Source organism: Phyllostomus hastatus, unplaced genomic scaffold (assembly GCF_019186645.2).
Source record: "Phyllostomus hastatus isolate PE091 unplaced genomic scaffold, TTU_PhHast_1.1 phas_scaffold_182, whole genome shotgun sequence".
In the NCBI taxonomy this organism is placed as follows: Eukaryota; Metazoa; Chordata; class Mammalia; order Chiroptera; family Phyllostomidae; genus Phyllostomus; species Phyllostomus hastatus.
In genome coordinates this window covers 1529756-1544747 of record NW_025334013.1, presented here as the reverse complement: position 1 = coordinate 1544747, position 14992 = coordinate 1529756, and the positions used below count along the sequence as shown (strand labels likewise).

At 72.5% G+C, this 14992-nt stretch overlaps 1 protein-coding gene across 1 annotated transcript in view; it reads left to right on the top strand.

The window, feature by feature from the left end:
• The window catches only part of MEGF6 (multiple EGF like domains 6), a 76238-nt gene extending 61702 nt beyond the window's left edge, over nt 1–14536 (top strand). Inside the window, exons 18-41 of the mRNA XM_045858729.1 lie at nt 196–324; nt 2041–2169; nt 2825–2959; nt 3172–3306; nt 5563–5688; nt 6091–6222; nt 6305–6433; nt 6536–6667; nt 7280–7408; nt 7497–7625; nt 7788–7916; nt 8224–8352; nt 8943–9071; nt 9179–9307; nt 9438–9569; nt 9731–9859; nt 10321–10449; nt 11468–11596; nt 11739–11867; nt 12134–12262; nt 12379–12507; nt 12933–13061; nt 13630–13677; nt 13889–14536. Coding sequence (XP_045714685.1) covers nt 196–324; nt 2041–2169; nt 2825–2959; nt 3172–3306; nt 5563–5688; nt 6091–6222; nt 6305–6433; nt 6536–6667; nt 7280–7408; nt 7497–7625; nt 7788–7916; nt 8224–8352; nt 8943–9071; nt 9179–9307; nt 9438–9569; nt 9731–9859; nt 10321–10449; nt 11468–11596; nt 11739–11867; nt 12134–12262; nt 12379–12507; nt 12933–13061; nt 13630–13677; nt 13889–13956 — 2972 coding nt within the window. The 3' untranslated portion in view covers nt 13957–14536. The remainder of the gene's footprint in view (nt 1–195; nt 325–2040; nt 2170–2824; nt 2960–3171; nt 3307–5562; nt 5689–6090; nt 6223–6304; nt 6434–6535; nt 6668–7279; nt 7409–7496; nt 7626–7787; nt 7917–8223; nt 8353–8942; nt 9072–9178; nt 9308–9437; nt 9570–9730; nt 9860–10320; nt 10450–11467; nt 11597–11738; nt 11868–12133; nt 12263–12378; nt 12508–12932; nt 13062–13629; nt 13678–13888) is intronic.
• Nucleotides 14537–14992: the final 456 nt, after the last annotated feature.

The following is a 14992-nucleotide window of genomic DNA, read 5'->3' as shown; positions in this document are numbered from 1 at the left end:
GAGGGACAGGGTGTGGCCCCGGGTCGGTGACCCCTGCCCTGCATGTGGGCGTCACGGCACAGACGTCCTGCTTCCCGCTCCGGGCAGTTGCTTCTGGACTGGACTAGGCTGGTGTCTCCGTGTCCCCGGAGGGGTTTCGGGGCTGAGGGTCCTGCCGGGGAGGCCCCCAGCCTTGCCCCTCCCTGTCGCCCGCAGCTTGCCCCCCAGACACCTTCGGCAAGAACTGCAGCTCCGCCTGCAGCTGCCAGAACGGCGGGACCTGCGACCCTGTGACGGGGGCCTGCCGCTGCCCCCCGGGTGTCGGCGGAGCCCACTGCGAGGACGGTGGGTGCAGCCCTCTGGGTGCTGGCGCTGTCCCTGGGGTGGGCAGGAGGGGAAGGTGCCCCTCTCAGCCCCCTCCTGGTTTTCTTCCACTCACCTTCTTTCCGCAGAGGTGGGGGGGCAGCGCGGGTAGTGGGGGGCCCTTCCTGGAGAGAGGTGCTGCGTTGTCGCGGTTTGCTAAGTGTCCTGGGGTCAGGTGATCGCAGGTGGTGAAGACCTGGCAGAAGCATCTCACTTTTGGAATGGGTTGCCCAGAGAGGTAGTGAGCTCCCCATTCCTGGAAGCATTCAAGTACAGCTGTACGATGGCTGGGTGGGATTTGCAGGAGGCGTCACACCTGGGCCTGCTGCTGCACAGGGTGATGGGAACATCCTTTCTATGCCTGAAGTGTCAGCATCTCTGGAGGAACTTGGGGGTCCCCAGAAATGATTTTCTCAGGTGACTGATGCTTCTTCAAGTCTCCAGTCCTTTAAAATTCCGCCTCTTTTGCCAGAGAATGTTGCTGATGTAACGGAGAACCTCCTGCCGCAGCAGGCGGAGGGTAGCTGTCAGGGGCCCCCGTGCCCATGCCTGGGGGTGGCCCGCATGAGTGGTGCGGGGCGGGTTTCAAAATCCAGGGCAGCTGGGCGGGGCTCTGCCTCCTGTCCTACTCAGCCGTCCTGGCTCCGGCAGCCTCGCTGTCTCTCTCCCTTTCAACTGTCCCCGTCCTGAGGGTCGAGACCCCGCTGCCTGGTAGCACCCGCCTGTGGGGTGGGCCCTGGAGGGACCCGAGACCGCCAGGCCGGCAAAGGGCCTGCATCTCAGTGCTTCTGCTTTTGAGGCTGTGGCGTCCTGGAGCCCGGGGTCTCCCTTGGGGTCCTGTGCAGGTGGGCTTGCGGAGGCCAGTGCCCGGAGAGGCCAGGCAGGCCAGGGTTCAGGGGTGGGCGCTCTGCGGCCCCTGGTTGGTCCAGGTGTGCTGGGCTTGCGGCCGCCCCCCTCCAGGCTGCCCCGCCCCCGCGGCCCCCGCTCCTTCCTCTTCTAAGGACGCCTGCCGCTGGGTTTCGACTGGCGTGGCTACGCTGGGATGGGCCCCCCTGGAGATGCGGGGGCTGGGACGGGGGCGTATCTCGGGGTCACCGTCCGGCCCGGGTGGCCTGTCAGCAGCGGGACTCGGTCAGGGAAGTGCTTTGGGAAGGATGGCCAGAGCCCTCTCCTCATCCTGGCCCCTGAGCTGATGCCCGGGACCCTGGCCAGCTGAGGCCGAGTGTCCTTCCCGCTTGGAGGTCTAGAGGTCGGGTGGGGTGAGGTGGCCACTGAGGGACAGAGGTCCGGATGCTGTGGATGTTGGGCAGACACGGGGCATCGGGACGGGGCCTGTGTGCATGTGTGTCCACATGTGTGCTGAGCCGTGTGCGTGCTGAGCCGCGTGCCTGCCTCCTGCCTTGGCCACTGTCCAGACCATGGAGTGGGGGAGGGAGCAGGCCAGCCGGGGCCAACGGCCACGTCCCGGGAGCCCCTCCCGTCCCTGCCCTGCCCTCCTGGTGCCCTGGTGCACCCTCTGATTTCTCCCTGGCTGGGAGGCAGGGCTCCTAGGCTGCCGGTGGCCCCAAAGCCCTCCAGCCGTGCCTGGTGGCCAGGCCACTCCTGGCGTGCACGCTGGGCATTGGGGCCCATTGGAGCATCTCCGTTGGCGTGGGGGGCCGTTCAAAGCGGGCACTCACAACAGGCCACGCCCCCCAGGCTGCCCCAGGGGTTTCTACGGCAAGCATTGCCGCAAGAAGTGCCACTGCGCCAACCGGGGCCGCTGCCACCGCCTCTACGGGGCCTGCCTCTGTGACCCCGGGCTCTACGGCCGCTTCTGCCACCTGGGTGAGTCTCCCTCCTGTGTCCAGGAGGGCGGCGCCACTGTGCCCCACTGCCCCAAGTCCGGCTGGTGTCTGACTGCTCACCACCTGCAGATGAGGGCGGGGGCTCCGCGGGGCCCCTGGCTGGGATGTGGTGTCCACCCCGGGTCTGGGGCCCCCGAGCCACAGAGCTGCCGGCCTCCAGGGCGTCTGGGTGTGGGGGGCCCAGCCCGGGTGGGGGAGATGGCCGCCCTCCCTCGGGGGCTCCTGGGACACCGGGCCCCTGTTGGGTTTTGGAGATTCTGGTGTGCAAGGGCGGGCCCTGAGGCCCGGTGGGGCTCGCAGCCCCCGGGAGGGGAGGAGCGGTGGGCCGGCAGGGGACGATGCGAGGCTTCCTCCCAGCAGCTCTGTGCCGGGGTGCACGGGGACCCCAACCGTTTCCCAGCTGGGAAGTGGGGTGACCTGGGGCGGATCCCTTAACTCCACCGAGACCCGGTTTCTCGTCTCTAAACGGTGGGCGCAGTGGCCCGGCCTCTGGGACACGGGTGGCTGGGGCGGCCCGGGGCCGGTCCCAGGGGCCCGGACCAGGGAAGCAGGGCTGGGGCGGTCGGGGGCCGGGGCGGGGGGGGGGGGGGACCAGGCGCCCAGGCGGCAGCCCCCTCACGGCTCCGTGGGCGCAGCCTGCCCGCCGTGGGCCTTCGGGCCGGGCTGCTCGGAGGAGTGCCAGTGCGAGCAGCCACACACGCGGGCGTGCGACGGGAAGGACGGCCGCTGCTTCTGCAAGGCGGGCTTCCGGGGCCCGCGGTGCCAGCACGGTGAGAGCCGGGGCGGGGCGGGAGGGGCGGAGCGGGGTGGGGCGGGGCGGGGCCGGGAGGGGCGGGGGGGGGGGCGGGCGGGGCGGGGGTGGGGCGGGGCGGGGCCGGGAGGGGCGGGGCGGGCGGGGCGGGGCCGGGAGGGGCGGGGCGGGGCGCGGCTCCGGGGCCAGCTGAGCCCGCAGGCCTCCCCCCGCCTCTCCTCGCCCCTGCAGCCTGCGAGCCGGGCTCCTTCGGGCCGGGGTGCCAGCAGGCGTGTGCCTGTCCCCCGGGCTTGGCCTGCGACCCCGTCAGCGGCGCGTGTGGGAAGCCGTGTCCTGCCGGCTACCGCGGGGAGGACTGTGACCAAGGTGAGCGGCGGGCCCCTGGCGCCGGGGTCCGGGTGGGGTGTGGGTGCTCCGGTGCCCCTGCGACCTGGAGCTGAGTCTGCCCTGCAGCCTGGCCTGCGGTGCCACCCTGGTCCCCGCCCTCCCGCGTCCTGCTGCTGGGCTGCCTGTGGCCGGGCACCTGCGGACTCACTCGGGCCGGTGGGGACCGGTGCGTGTGCCCGGGGCCCCGCCTGGAGAAGGGCTGATGCTTCTCCATGACCACACCCTCGCTCGCCCGCTCACTCCTTCCCCGGGAGCGCTGAGTGCGCTCTGGGCTGAAGCTGGGGTTCAGGGGCTGCCCCTCGTGGCCCGAGCCAGCCAGACAGGCAGCCGGTCCCGGGGGTGGCAGCTCAGAGCTGAGTCCGGGCCACCTTGCTGGTGTGGGTGTGGGCGGCCCTGAGGGCGCCTGGGGCCCTGGGAGTGGGTGCAGACCCGGGGGTGAGGCTGGGGGCGCGGGGCCCCTTCCCATGCCCTCCTGAGATGAGGGGAGAGGCCTCCGCGTGAGTGCCAGGGCCGCTGCCGCCATGGGCTGCAGTCAGGGGCGGAGCGCCGGCAGGTTGGGACCACCCTCGGCACACTGCGGTCACGCTGTCCACACCCGTCGGCCCCCGGTGGACAGGACCAGGGGTGCGGGCCGTCATGGTGGGAATGCTGTGACCACAGCCAGGGGACAGCTGGCTTGAGCTCCCTGCAGCCACAGGCCTGTCCCCTCAGTCAGAGCTGCCTCCCAGCCCCCGACCCCTGGGGAGTCAGGATGGGCACGGGGGTCTGCCCAGTCTCAGCCAGGGGGCCGTCTCTTCTCTGCACCCAGGCCAGGCCACTCCCGTGTCGTGGTCCCCGAGCCCCCCGTGATGACCCTGTGGAGGCTCTCGGTCCCGTGGGTACAGGAGGGCCATGTGGGGACCCGGCCAGGACGCCCCCCCACACCAGCCCGACCTGGTCTCTGCGGAGTCCCAGGGTCCAGGCCGCCTGGCCTCTGCTGTCCTGCCTTCGAGGGCACCATCGGGGCCCGGTGGCCCACACGGAGCGGGGGCCCGCTTGCCTCTCCCGATGCCCTCCGCCCCTCCCTGCCCCACGCCCGTGCACGCGTGCGGCCCCCCACCCCCCACGCTGCAGCCCTCCCTCCCAGCCCCCACCCGCCCCGCCGGCGGCCTGTTCGCTGGGACGCGGGAGGGCCTCACCCCAGCCCTGCCCTGCGGTTTCCCACTCCCTCTCCCCCTTTTCTCTCTGAAAGGCTTCAGTGCCCCAAGGATGAGCCACGGGAAATGACACACGTGGTCTTCGTAGGCGGGATGCCCCCCCCCCCACCCGCCGTCGTTGGGCCTGGAAAGAGTTAGCCAGGCAGACACGCGTCTGCCCCCGGTCAGCGGAGGGGAGGTCCCAGGGCCGGGCGGGGCGGCTCTGGCCAGCCCCGTGGGGCGCCCCGTCTGGGGCCCACAGCGTGGTGCCTGTGTGCATGCGCCCCTGTGCCCCGTAAAGGGGGCGTGGGGGGTGCCTGCAGGGGCCGGGTCCTCGTGACTAGGTTCCTCTCGGTGTGTCCTCTCTCCCAGAGCCCCCTCGGGGCCCTGCACGCACGGGAGGTTTGCTCCGTGGGGTCTGATGCTTTGGGACAGGGGCGTGGAGGGTGGCGTGGCCGCCCTCTCCGGGTGTCGCGTGGCCTGACGCCTGGGAGGGCTTCCTTCCAGCAGCGCCGGAGTGGGTGCCCCGAGCCGAGGCGGACACGGGGCGTGCTCCCGGGGCGGGGCGGGCTGGGGATCAGGGCACCCACATTCCTCCCTGAGGCCCCGCCGCCACCGAACCCTCCCGGGCCGCTCCTTCCCAAACCCTGCCACCCCTCAGCTGGGGGGCAGGGCTCTGAGGGGCCACAGTGGGGGACCCGGGGGACCCGGGGGACCCAGGTGGCAGAAGGAAGGGCAGAGCCACGGTCACCAGCTCCTGGGCGTTCTCCAGGGTTCTAGATGCCCAGCTCCTGCCTCAGCCCGGCCCTCTGGCAGCCCTGCCCCCAGCCCTGCCCCGCTGCACCCTCCAGGGTGACCCTCACCCCGCCCCATACAGACCCCGCCCACCGTGCTCTGTGTCCCTCGCCCTGTGCACTCCAAGGCTGCCCTGCTCCCCTGGGGACCCCAGCTGTGCCCAGCAGCTGGGCCGGGAAGCAGGCGCCAGGGTGGGGGGCTCTGGGAGGGGAGCACAGCTGCCCGTGCAGGCGGCTGAGGCCAGTCGTGTCCCCTGCCCCCACAGAGTGCCCAGTGGGGACATTTGGCGTGAACTGTTCGGGCTCCTGCTCCTGTGGGGGGGCCCTCTGCAACACGGTCACCGGGCAGTGCCTGTGCCCGCCGGGGCGGACGGGGGACGCCTGTGGGGAAGGTGAGTGGCAGGCACGTCCTGGGCCCCCTCGCCTCCCTGTGTCGCCTCTCCAGGCTCCAGCCCCCGTCGTGCTCACAGACCCCAGCCCGGGCTTCTTCGGGGGCACCTTGACCCCAGGTCCCTCGGTAGCAGCTGCGGGAGCCCCTGCCGGCCCCCTGCGGCCTGGGAGTGGGGGTGGGTTGGCTGGCAGAGCCCCAGCGCTTCCCGGGGCGCTGTGGTTCACCCTCCAGGCTGCCCACTTCCTGCACGGGGGTCTGAGGGGCCACCCCAGGCTGGGGCTCCCCTCCGGGCAGTGGCTGCGACCTGTCCCTCCCGTTCCCACTCTTGTGCGCGGGGCTCGGTGCTGTGCCAGATGCCCAGCAAGGCCCTGGGGAGACTGACCGGCTGTGGGGGGGGGGCTAGACTGCCCCGAGGGCCGCTGGGGGCTCGGCTGCCAGGAGATCTGCCCGGCGTGCGAGCACGGAGCCACCTGTGAGCCTGAGACTGGAGCCTGCCGGTGCCGCCCCGGCTACACGGGCAGCCGCTGCCAGGACGGTGAGTGCCGCACGCTGGGCCCAAGCCCTGGCCCAGGGGAGCCGCGGCCCCCGCCCCCGCTCACCCACCCCCGCCCCCGCAGCGTGCCCCGCGGGCTGGTTCGGGCCCGGCTGCCGCACCCGCTGCTCCTGTGCCAACGACGGGCCCTGCGACCCAGCAACCGGGCGTTGCAGCTGCGCCCCGGGGTGGACCGGCCTCAGCTGCCAGAGAGGTAGGTGGCCGCATCCAGCGCCCCGGGGGGCCGGGGGCCGGCGGGAAGCCCTGCCGCCGCCCTCCAGCAGGCCCGCGTAGGGTGACGGGGGGTCTGTTGCAGCCTGCGACAGCGGACGCTGGGGACCGGACTGCAGCCACACCTGCAACTGCAGCGCGGGCCACGGGGGCTGCGACGCCGTCAGCGGTGCCTGCCTGTGCGAGCCTGGCTACCTGGGCCCGCGGTGTGAGCAGCGTGAGTGCACTCCGCACGCCGACACTCCAGCACGCAGCGTGCACCCTGTGCATGCGTGCACACGCATGCATGTGTGCCCACACCACACGTTTGCACACATGCTCATACACATGAGCGCGCACACACACATGCAAGTGTCCGGGGCACAGGCCCTGCCCTGTCGTCCTCGCACAGCCGGGGGTCTACTCACCCGAGCCCCCTCCCCTGCTCCTGGCCCAACAGGGGGCCCCCTGGAGTAGTGGGCTTGGGGAGGAGGGTCTGTCACGCCCCATGGGGCCCCGGGAGCCGGGAGGAGCGTGGCTGCTGAGGACCGAGGGCCATGCCTTCTGCCTGGGCCCCCTGTGGCCGAGTGGGGGAGACGAGCTGGGCCTGGGGCGAGTCCTCCCACAAGTGTCCCCAAGGTCACCCTGGGGCTCCTGCCCCACTGGGGCTCACTTCCTGCTTGGGCAGAGTGGGGGCAGGGGAGCCCAGCACCCTGGGGCAGGAAGGGGCTTCTCCCCGGGCCGGGCCCTCTGTCCTACCCCCGCGGGGGTGGCGGAGGCCCAGGCAGGACAGGGTGGGGCTCCCCATCCTCTGGGCTGATGGCGGGGTTGGGGGGGCTGTGTGTCTCAGGGTGTCCCCAAGGCCGCTTTGGGCCGGGCTGTGAGCGGCGGTGCCAGTGCGAGCACGGGGGGGACTGTGACCACGTCGGCGGGGCCTGCACCTGCCCAGCTGGCTGGAGGGGGACCTTCTGTGAGCGAGGTGAGCAGGGGTGGGCGGGGCCCGGGCCCAGGGCTGTGGGCGGGGTCCGGGCACCTGGCTGTGTCCCGTCACCACCCCTCCCCCACAGCCTGCCCGGACGGCTTCTTCGGACTGGACTGCCACCAGGCCTGTGACTGCGCCGCCGGGGTGCCCTGCGACGCTGCGAGCGGCGCCTGCCTCTGCCCCGCGGGCCGCCGGGGCCCCCGCTGCGCCCAGAGTGCGTGAGGCCCCGTCAGCCCCACGCTCGGCCCACGAGGGCCGGTGTGGTGGTCCCTACTCGGAGTCACCCTGGAGCGATGCCCAGGCCGGAGAGCGGGGCGGCCCCTCCCAGGGTGCGTGTCCCCTGAACTCTGACCCCTGACCGCTGACCTCTCTGCAGCCTGCCCGGCCTTCACCTACGGGCACAACTGTAGCCAGGCCTGCTCCTGCTTCAACGGGGCCTCCTGTGACCCAGTGCATGGGCGGTGCCACTGTGGCCCTGGCTGGACGGGTCCCAGCTGCCTGCAGGGTAAGCCCCGCCCAGCACCCTGGGCCCCCTGGCTCCCTTGCTCCCTTGGGGGGAAGAACAGTGGCTGCTGAGGACCCGTGTCCCCACCTTCGGGGCTGAGCCCCCCACAGCTGGGGTGGGGAGCACGGGTGGCCCGGGGCAGGCAGTCCAAGGGGCACCAGTAGGAGAGGTCTCCACCCCACCCCACCCCTGTTTGATGTTGGGCTTTGGGCCGTCCCCCCGCCCCCCACCATGGAGAGAGGGCCAAGGCCCCAAGGGCCTGGCGGTGGCGGGGGATTGCACCCACCCCAGCCCTCCGCACCCCCAGCCTGCCCCGCGGGTCTGCACGGCGAGAACTGCCAGCGTGCCTGCCTCTGCCAGAACGGGGGCACCTGCGACCCTGTCTCAGGCCACTGCGCCTGCCCGGACGGCTGGGCCGGCCCGGCCTGCGAGCAGGGTGAGCGCTGGGCCCTGGGAGGGCAGAGGAGGGATGGGCGACCCGGTGGGGCCGTGGGAGCCGGGGCTGGCACCCCAGCGGGCCCCAGGCAGCCTGCTCCCTCTGTGGCCACAGCTGGCTCCCCGCTTGGGGTGGGGACAGGGTCCTGGGCGTGGCCTCCAGCCTGCAGTGTGAGCACCAGGACACAGGCTCTGAGCCTTTGGGTGGGCCCTGGGGTCGGAGCCTGCCCAGGGATGTGGGACCCCCACCTGTTCCCCCCCCTGCAGAGTGCCTCCCGGGGCGCTGCAGAGCCGGCCGCCAGCGTGGCTGCGGGTGCCCCAATGGTGGCCTCTGGGACTGGCACACAGGCAGCCACTGCTGCCCCGCCGGCCGGACAGGGGACAAATGTCAGAGCCATGGGTGGGACTGGTTGGGGGCCGGTGCGGGGGGCTCAGTGGCCCCGCTGGCCCAGCAGGGGGCGGCCTCAGCCCCACTCCAAGTGTGAGTCCTCAAACAGGTAGTCAGTGTCCTGTGGGAGGTGGGGATCCTGTGTGGGCTGCCCGAGGCCCCCCGTGAAAGGGTCCTGCACCCCCCGCTGCCCCCCCCTGCAGCCTGTGCCGAGGGCACCTTTGGGGCTGGCTGCGAGGAGCACTGCGCCTGCCGGCGGGGAGCCACCTGCCACCGGGTCACCGGGGCCTGCCTCTGCCCGCCGGGATGGAGGGGCTCGCGGTGTGACACTGGTGAGCCCCCAGCTCTGCCAGCACCCTGGGCGGGTCCTCTACCCGGGAAGCCCTCGGGGCCCACGCTGGCCCCAGGGCCCTGCACCCCAGCCCGCGTCTCCCCGCAGCCTGCCCGCGTGGCTGGTTCGGGGAGGCCTGTGCCCGCCGCTGCCGGTGCTCGCCGGACTCCGCCTGCCACCACGTCACCGGAGAGTGTCGCTGTCCCCCCGGCTTCACCGGGCCCGGCTGTGAGCAGGGTAGGCGACCGGGCCGCGTGGGCCCCGAGTCGGGGGTACTGAGGCCGTGTGTGCCCCTGGACGGGGGCGGCTCTGGGAAAACAGCCACCCTGGGGCCGCGCTGGACTTCACACCCCCCCCCGCCCCCCAGCCTGCCCGCCGGGCACCTTCGGGGAGAACTGTGGGCACGAGTGCCAGTGTCCCAGCAAGAACCAGGCCTGCGACCCTGCCTCGGGCATCTGTGTGTGCGCGGCCGGCTACCATGGCACTGACTGCCGGCAACGTGAGTGCTGCCTGGACCGCCCGCTCGGTGTCCCCGTGGCAGGGGGGCGGTGGAAGGCCAGGGGCTGTGCGCCAAGGGGCACACGCAGCCCCTCGGCCCTGCAGCAGGCCCCGCCCCCTGCAGCTGGCCCCTCCCCCTGCAGCTGGCCCCTCCCCCTGCAGGGTGCCCTCCCGGGCGCTTCGGGGCCGGTTGCGAGCAGCTGTGTGGGTGTCTCAACGGGGGATCCTGTGACGCAGCCACGGGCGCCTGCCGCTGCCCCACCGGCTTCCTGGGTGCCGACTGTGGCCTCTGTGAGTGCTGGGTGGGGGGCGGCTCCTTCCTGCGCCCTGGAGGGCGCCCCCCTCGGGTCTGTGGGAGGACGGCCCCCTGCCTGCCTGCCATCCCAGTCCCCCTGTGAGCCCCCGGCGGGGAGAGGCTGCGGGCGCCTGCAGGCAGTGCGCTGTGCCCCCTCCTGGGTCGTGCCCGCCAGGGGCGGTGCACGGCTGTGCGGGGGCCAGCGGGCCTGCTGCCGAGGACAGGCCCTTCCTCTGAGTCACATGGGGACTTCCCGCCTGTCTGGGACGCGGGTGGGGAGCGATGGAGGCCCCGGTGACTCACTGGGCCCCCAGCTGGGCCTTCAGGGGCCAGGAGAGGCCAGAGCTGCAGGGGGCAGGGGAACAGGGACACTCCTCCCTGCCCCCCACCCCGTCCCCACGTGGCAGCGAGAAGGGGGTCCAGCCGGGGGCCGCACCCTTCCGTTTCCTCCCGGCAGCGTGTCCCCAGGGCCGCTTTGGCCCCGGCTGTGCCCACCTGTGCAGCTGTGGGCAGGGGGCGACCTGCGACCCCGTGACCGGCAACTGCACCTGCCCGCCGGGGAGGACCGGCGCCCGCTGCGAACAGGGTGAGTGCTGGCTCGCCCCCTCAGGCGCTCCCGGGTATCCCTCCACCAGCTGTGGGGCGGAGCGGCGGGGCCCGGGGCCCGTTCCCACCCGCGGCTGCCGTGGAGCCCTCCCCGCCCCCGCAAGTGTCCCGCTCGGGTCAGCGGGCCACCCAACACCACCCCACACCTTCCCTTGACCTCGGCCCCTGACTCAGGCCATCGGGTGGCCCGTTCGCATCCCCGTGTCCAGTGGGGGTGGCACAGGGTCTCTGTGGCCCCGTAGTGGGCGGTGTCAGGTGGCTGTTCAGTCTGAGACGGGAGCCAGCCTCCTGGCCGACGTCCCCTCGGGGTGGGGTCCTTCTGGCCCTTTCCGCTGGTCCGAGGGGCTGGGCCCTGGTGGAGGGGTCCTGGAGCACAGGCCTTGGTGGAGCAGTGGGGTGGCCTCGGGATCAGTCACAGAGCTGACGCTCACGATGGCATGCGGGACCCCCCCCGCCACGCCCACTGTCCCTCAGCCTGGCCCCCCCCCCATAAGATCTGAGCGACTGCCGCCCTCTGGTCCTCACAGAGGGGCCAGCGACGTGCCCTGCTTCTCAGCCTGGGGCAGCAAAGGGTCAGGGGCCCCGGGACCTGGCTCCAGCCGGGTACGTCCTCACCCTGGAGGACCGCAGCCTCGGGTCAGTCGGACGTGAACAGGGGCCACTGGAGCGCCGGGTGCACCTGTGCAGAGCTGCCTCCTCCAGGAAGGCTTCCCTGACCCCCTCCCACCGCCTGGGCTGGTGCCCAAAGCCCCTGGAGGGCCTGGGCCCCTTCCCCCCGAGTCACCCTCCTCCGCTCTGGGTCAGGCCTGGTCTGTGCTGACTGGACGTGCGGGTGGCTGGGCAGCGGGCGGCTGGCATCACTCCCTGGCACCTGTGCGCTCTGGGCGCAGAGACTGGCCCGGGAAACATTCGTGGAGAGCACGTCGGACCCAGCGGGGAAGGGTCTCAGAGCGTGTCCAGCCCCCAGCCGGAACTCCTAGCGTGGCTTGTGTCCGCAGACTGTCCCCAGGACCGGTTTGGCGAGAGCTGTGAGCACGCATGCGCCTGCAGAAACGGGGGCCTGTGCCACCCGGCCACCGGCAGCTGCTCCTGCGGCCTGGGCTGGACAGGGCCGCACTGCGAGCTGGGTGAGTGTCCGGGCCGGGGGTGGGGGGGGTGGGCAGGCCCGAGGGCCGGCTCCCGGTCCCCCCAATCAGGATAGCACCCCAGGGGCCGCCCTTGTGCCCCCGTGCGTCCGAGGCAGGAGGCCGACCCCGTCGCTCTCCCCAGCCTGCCCCGCCGGGCGCTACGGGGCCGCCTGCCGCCTGGAGTGCTCCTGCCGCCACAACGGCACCTGCGAGCCCAGCACGGGCGCCTGCCGCTGCCGCCCCGGCTTCTACGGCCAGGCCTGCGAGCACTGTGAGTCCAGCAGGCAGGCCCTGGCCCCGCGCCCACCCCTCCCACGACGTCTCTGAGCCGAGTCGGGCTCCTGGCAGCCTGACCCCAGATCACAGTGGGGTCGCCCTGGAGCCCATGGAGCTCCCACCTGAGCCCAGGCTGTGACGGGGGTCAGGGGGTCGGGGGGGCAGGCCTTGGTGGGGGAAGCGGGGGAACCCAGGCCCCTGAACCCAGCCCTTGGCTCACTCGGTAAACTGAGGCCGGAGCTCTAACTGGCCCTCCCTCAGCCTGTCCCCCTGGCTTCCACGGGGCCGGCTGCCAGGAGCCGTGCAAGTGCCACCGCGGAGCCCCCTGCCACCCGGCCAGTGGCCAGTGTCTCTGCCCCGCCGGCTTCCGCGGCCAGTTCTGCGAGAGCGGTGAGTGCCCCGAGCCCCCCCCGGGGCCCACCCTCGCCCCGGCCCTGCCTTCACCCAGTCTGGGGGCGGGGTGGGAGGAGACGCTGAGCCCGTTGCACCCCCCCCCCCACCACCAGGGTGTGAGCCGGGCTCGTTCGGAGAGGGCTGCCGTCAGCGGTGTGACTGCGAGGGGGGGGCGGGCTGCGACCCCGTCTCTGGACAATGCTTGTGCCCCCCGGGGCGCAGGGGGGCCACCTGCAGCCTTGGTGAGTCTCGGGTCCCGCCGGCAGGGGCACCTCTGTCCCTACCCTCTGGGGAGCGGCTGCTCAGGACGCCTGCCCCCACTGTCCGGGCCACGCCCTGTCCTCAGGTGGCCTCTGCCCCCCAGAGTGGGAAGGGGACCTTCCTGACCTGTTGCCACCATGGGTGGGGACAGGAGGGGCCACCCCGTATGTGGTCTTGCCCTGGGGGTGCACCCCTGACCGCCAGGCCCCCTTTGCCCGTGCTGGGCCTGGGCAGGGCCTGGGGCCTGGGACCCTGGGCAGGCGCTCGGTGCCTGGCACTCACCCACGTGAGAGCGCCCACGGGGAAGGGCCACTGAGGCTTGGGGTTCAGCCCCCGCGGAGGGCGGCCGGCAGGGGGGCGAGCGGGGATGGCGCTCAGCCTGGTCCCCCCCGCCCCGCCCCCGCAGACTGCAGGCCCGGCTTCTTCGGCCCAGGCTGCGCGCTGCGCTGTGGCTGCGGGGGCGGGGCCGACTGCGACCCGGTCAGCGGCCAGTGTCACTGCGTGGATGGCTACACGGGGCCCACGTGCCGGCAAGGTGAGTGGCGCTCCGGAGGAGAGAGGAACAGGGACGCTGTGCCCCGAGCCCCACCCCGGACCCAGGCCCACCCGCCCTCCCCGTCCCGGGGGGACCCTGGCTGCCGATGGAGAAGATTGACCCTACAGCCCGGGGCCTCGCAGCAGGGCGTGGCTGGCGGCCGGCCTGGAGCAGCCCCACCCTCTTCAGCCCCAAATGGGCTCCTCCCACTTGGGGCGGGGCCAGGAAGGCGGGGCCAACCCTCCTCAGGACATAATGATGGCCATGGCGGCACCTGGTGGTCAGGTGAAGCACTGCACCCACAGGCCCCGATGGCCTGAACACCCTTGACCTCAGAGAGACTGCAGTGGGTGCAGCCCCTGCTTTGCAGTGGGCCGGGCTAGGTACCTGTAGTGAAGGCCCCATCCACCCAAAGTCCGGACAAGGCCGGGCCGGGAGCGCTCATTTGGGGAGGGGGAGAGGCCCCACCACGTGCATAGGAGGGGGATCCTTGCAGGCCTGGGTTTCCCATCACTGGGGTCCCCCCAGGAGTGGGGCACTAAGATGATTGCTGTCTGTCTGCGTTCAGGTGGGCCACCCCAGCTCCCTGGGGTCCCGTTCCCAGCCCTGAGTCCAGGTAAGGGGGCTGGGGGGCATTGGGTGGCGTCACTGGTACATCATCAGCAGACCAAGGCCAGAGCAGGAGGAGGCTGAGGCCCTTATGGGGACTCTGGCCCTCGGAGAATGGCCCAGGGGGAGCTGGGGGGAGCTGGCAAGTGGGGGTGGGGGGGAGTGCGAAGCGTCCCCGGCCATGCCTGGGGCTGACCCTCGGCCTCTTGTCCTTGCAGCGGCCTCACACGCAGCCCCTCCCAGACCAGCGCCCACGCTGCTGCACAGCAGGCCAGAGGACCACTAGCTCAGAGGCAGCGAGGTGCCCCTCCTGAGTGCCGCACTGAGGGGCCCCGGGGGCTTCGGTGACCTCCGAGGAGGGACGCCACTGGCCAGGACCGAGGCCCACCCTTGCTTCCGAGGCCGGTGGACAGCCGTGCAGCCTCTCCATCTGCAAGGACCTGCAGGGATCGCCCGGCCTCCAGGAGGGAGGCTCCGCCTGGTGGAGCTGCTCCAGCCCGGAGCCCAGGCCAGTGGACAGGAGGCCTGTGCGGAGGGGGCCTGCCCCTCCCCACCGCCAGCTGGCTCGGACTGCTGGCCGCTGGGGGTGCAGGTGCAGCTGTGGGGCCCTCGTGCCCTGAGGAGGCTCTTTGGTGCTAGGCCTTGGGACTGGTGCATCCCGCCTGTCACCTGGGAATGCCACCGGCCGTATTTATGGGAAGGTATTTATGGGCAGCCGGACACGCCCGCTGCACCCCTGGGTGCAGGGAGGCCCGTCTCCTGCCTGCCTCAGGGAGCCCGGACTGGGGACTGCGGGGCCCCGAGGGGCCTCCCTCCGGGCGGTGGGCTGTGGTACGCTGTGAAACCCAGTGAGTAAGAAAGGAGCAGCCGCTGATCGAGGCCTGTGTGTGTGCTTCTCGCGGCGCCCCCCAGGTGCACCTGCCAGGTGCGCGGGTCTGATGGTCCTCGGCCAGGAGCCGCCCCTGATGGGGGCGGCCCCACCGGTCCGGGCCCCTGGGGCCCCTGCTCCTCCCTGGCAGTGGGAGTGCAGCTGGGGATCCCCCACTCCCCGGAGCTCTCGAGGGACAGCAGGGGCAGCTCTCAAGGGACAGCTGCTGTGGTGGAGGCGGCGGTGCTGCTGGACCAGCTCGCAGCCGAGGTGCCTGAGCCCCGGGCGGCAGCTGGCCCCAGAGCCTGCGGGCGGAGCGGTGCCCGACTCCAGGGCGGGGGGGGGGTGGGTGGGGGCAGTCCCTCCTGACCTCAGGTCAGGAGCAGCGGTGGGCAGAGAACGTCAAGGGGCGCGTGGCCGGTAGAGGGGGTTGGACCCAGATTGTCACGCCAGA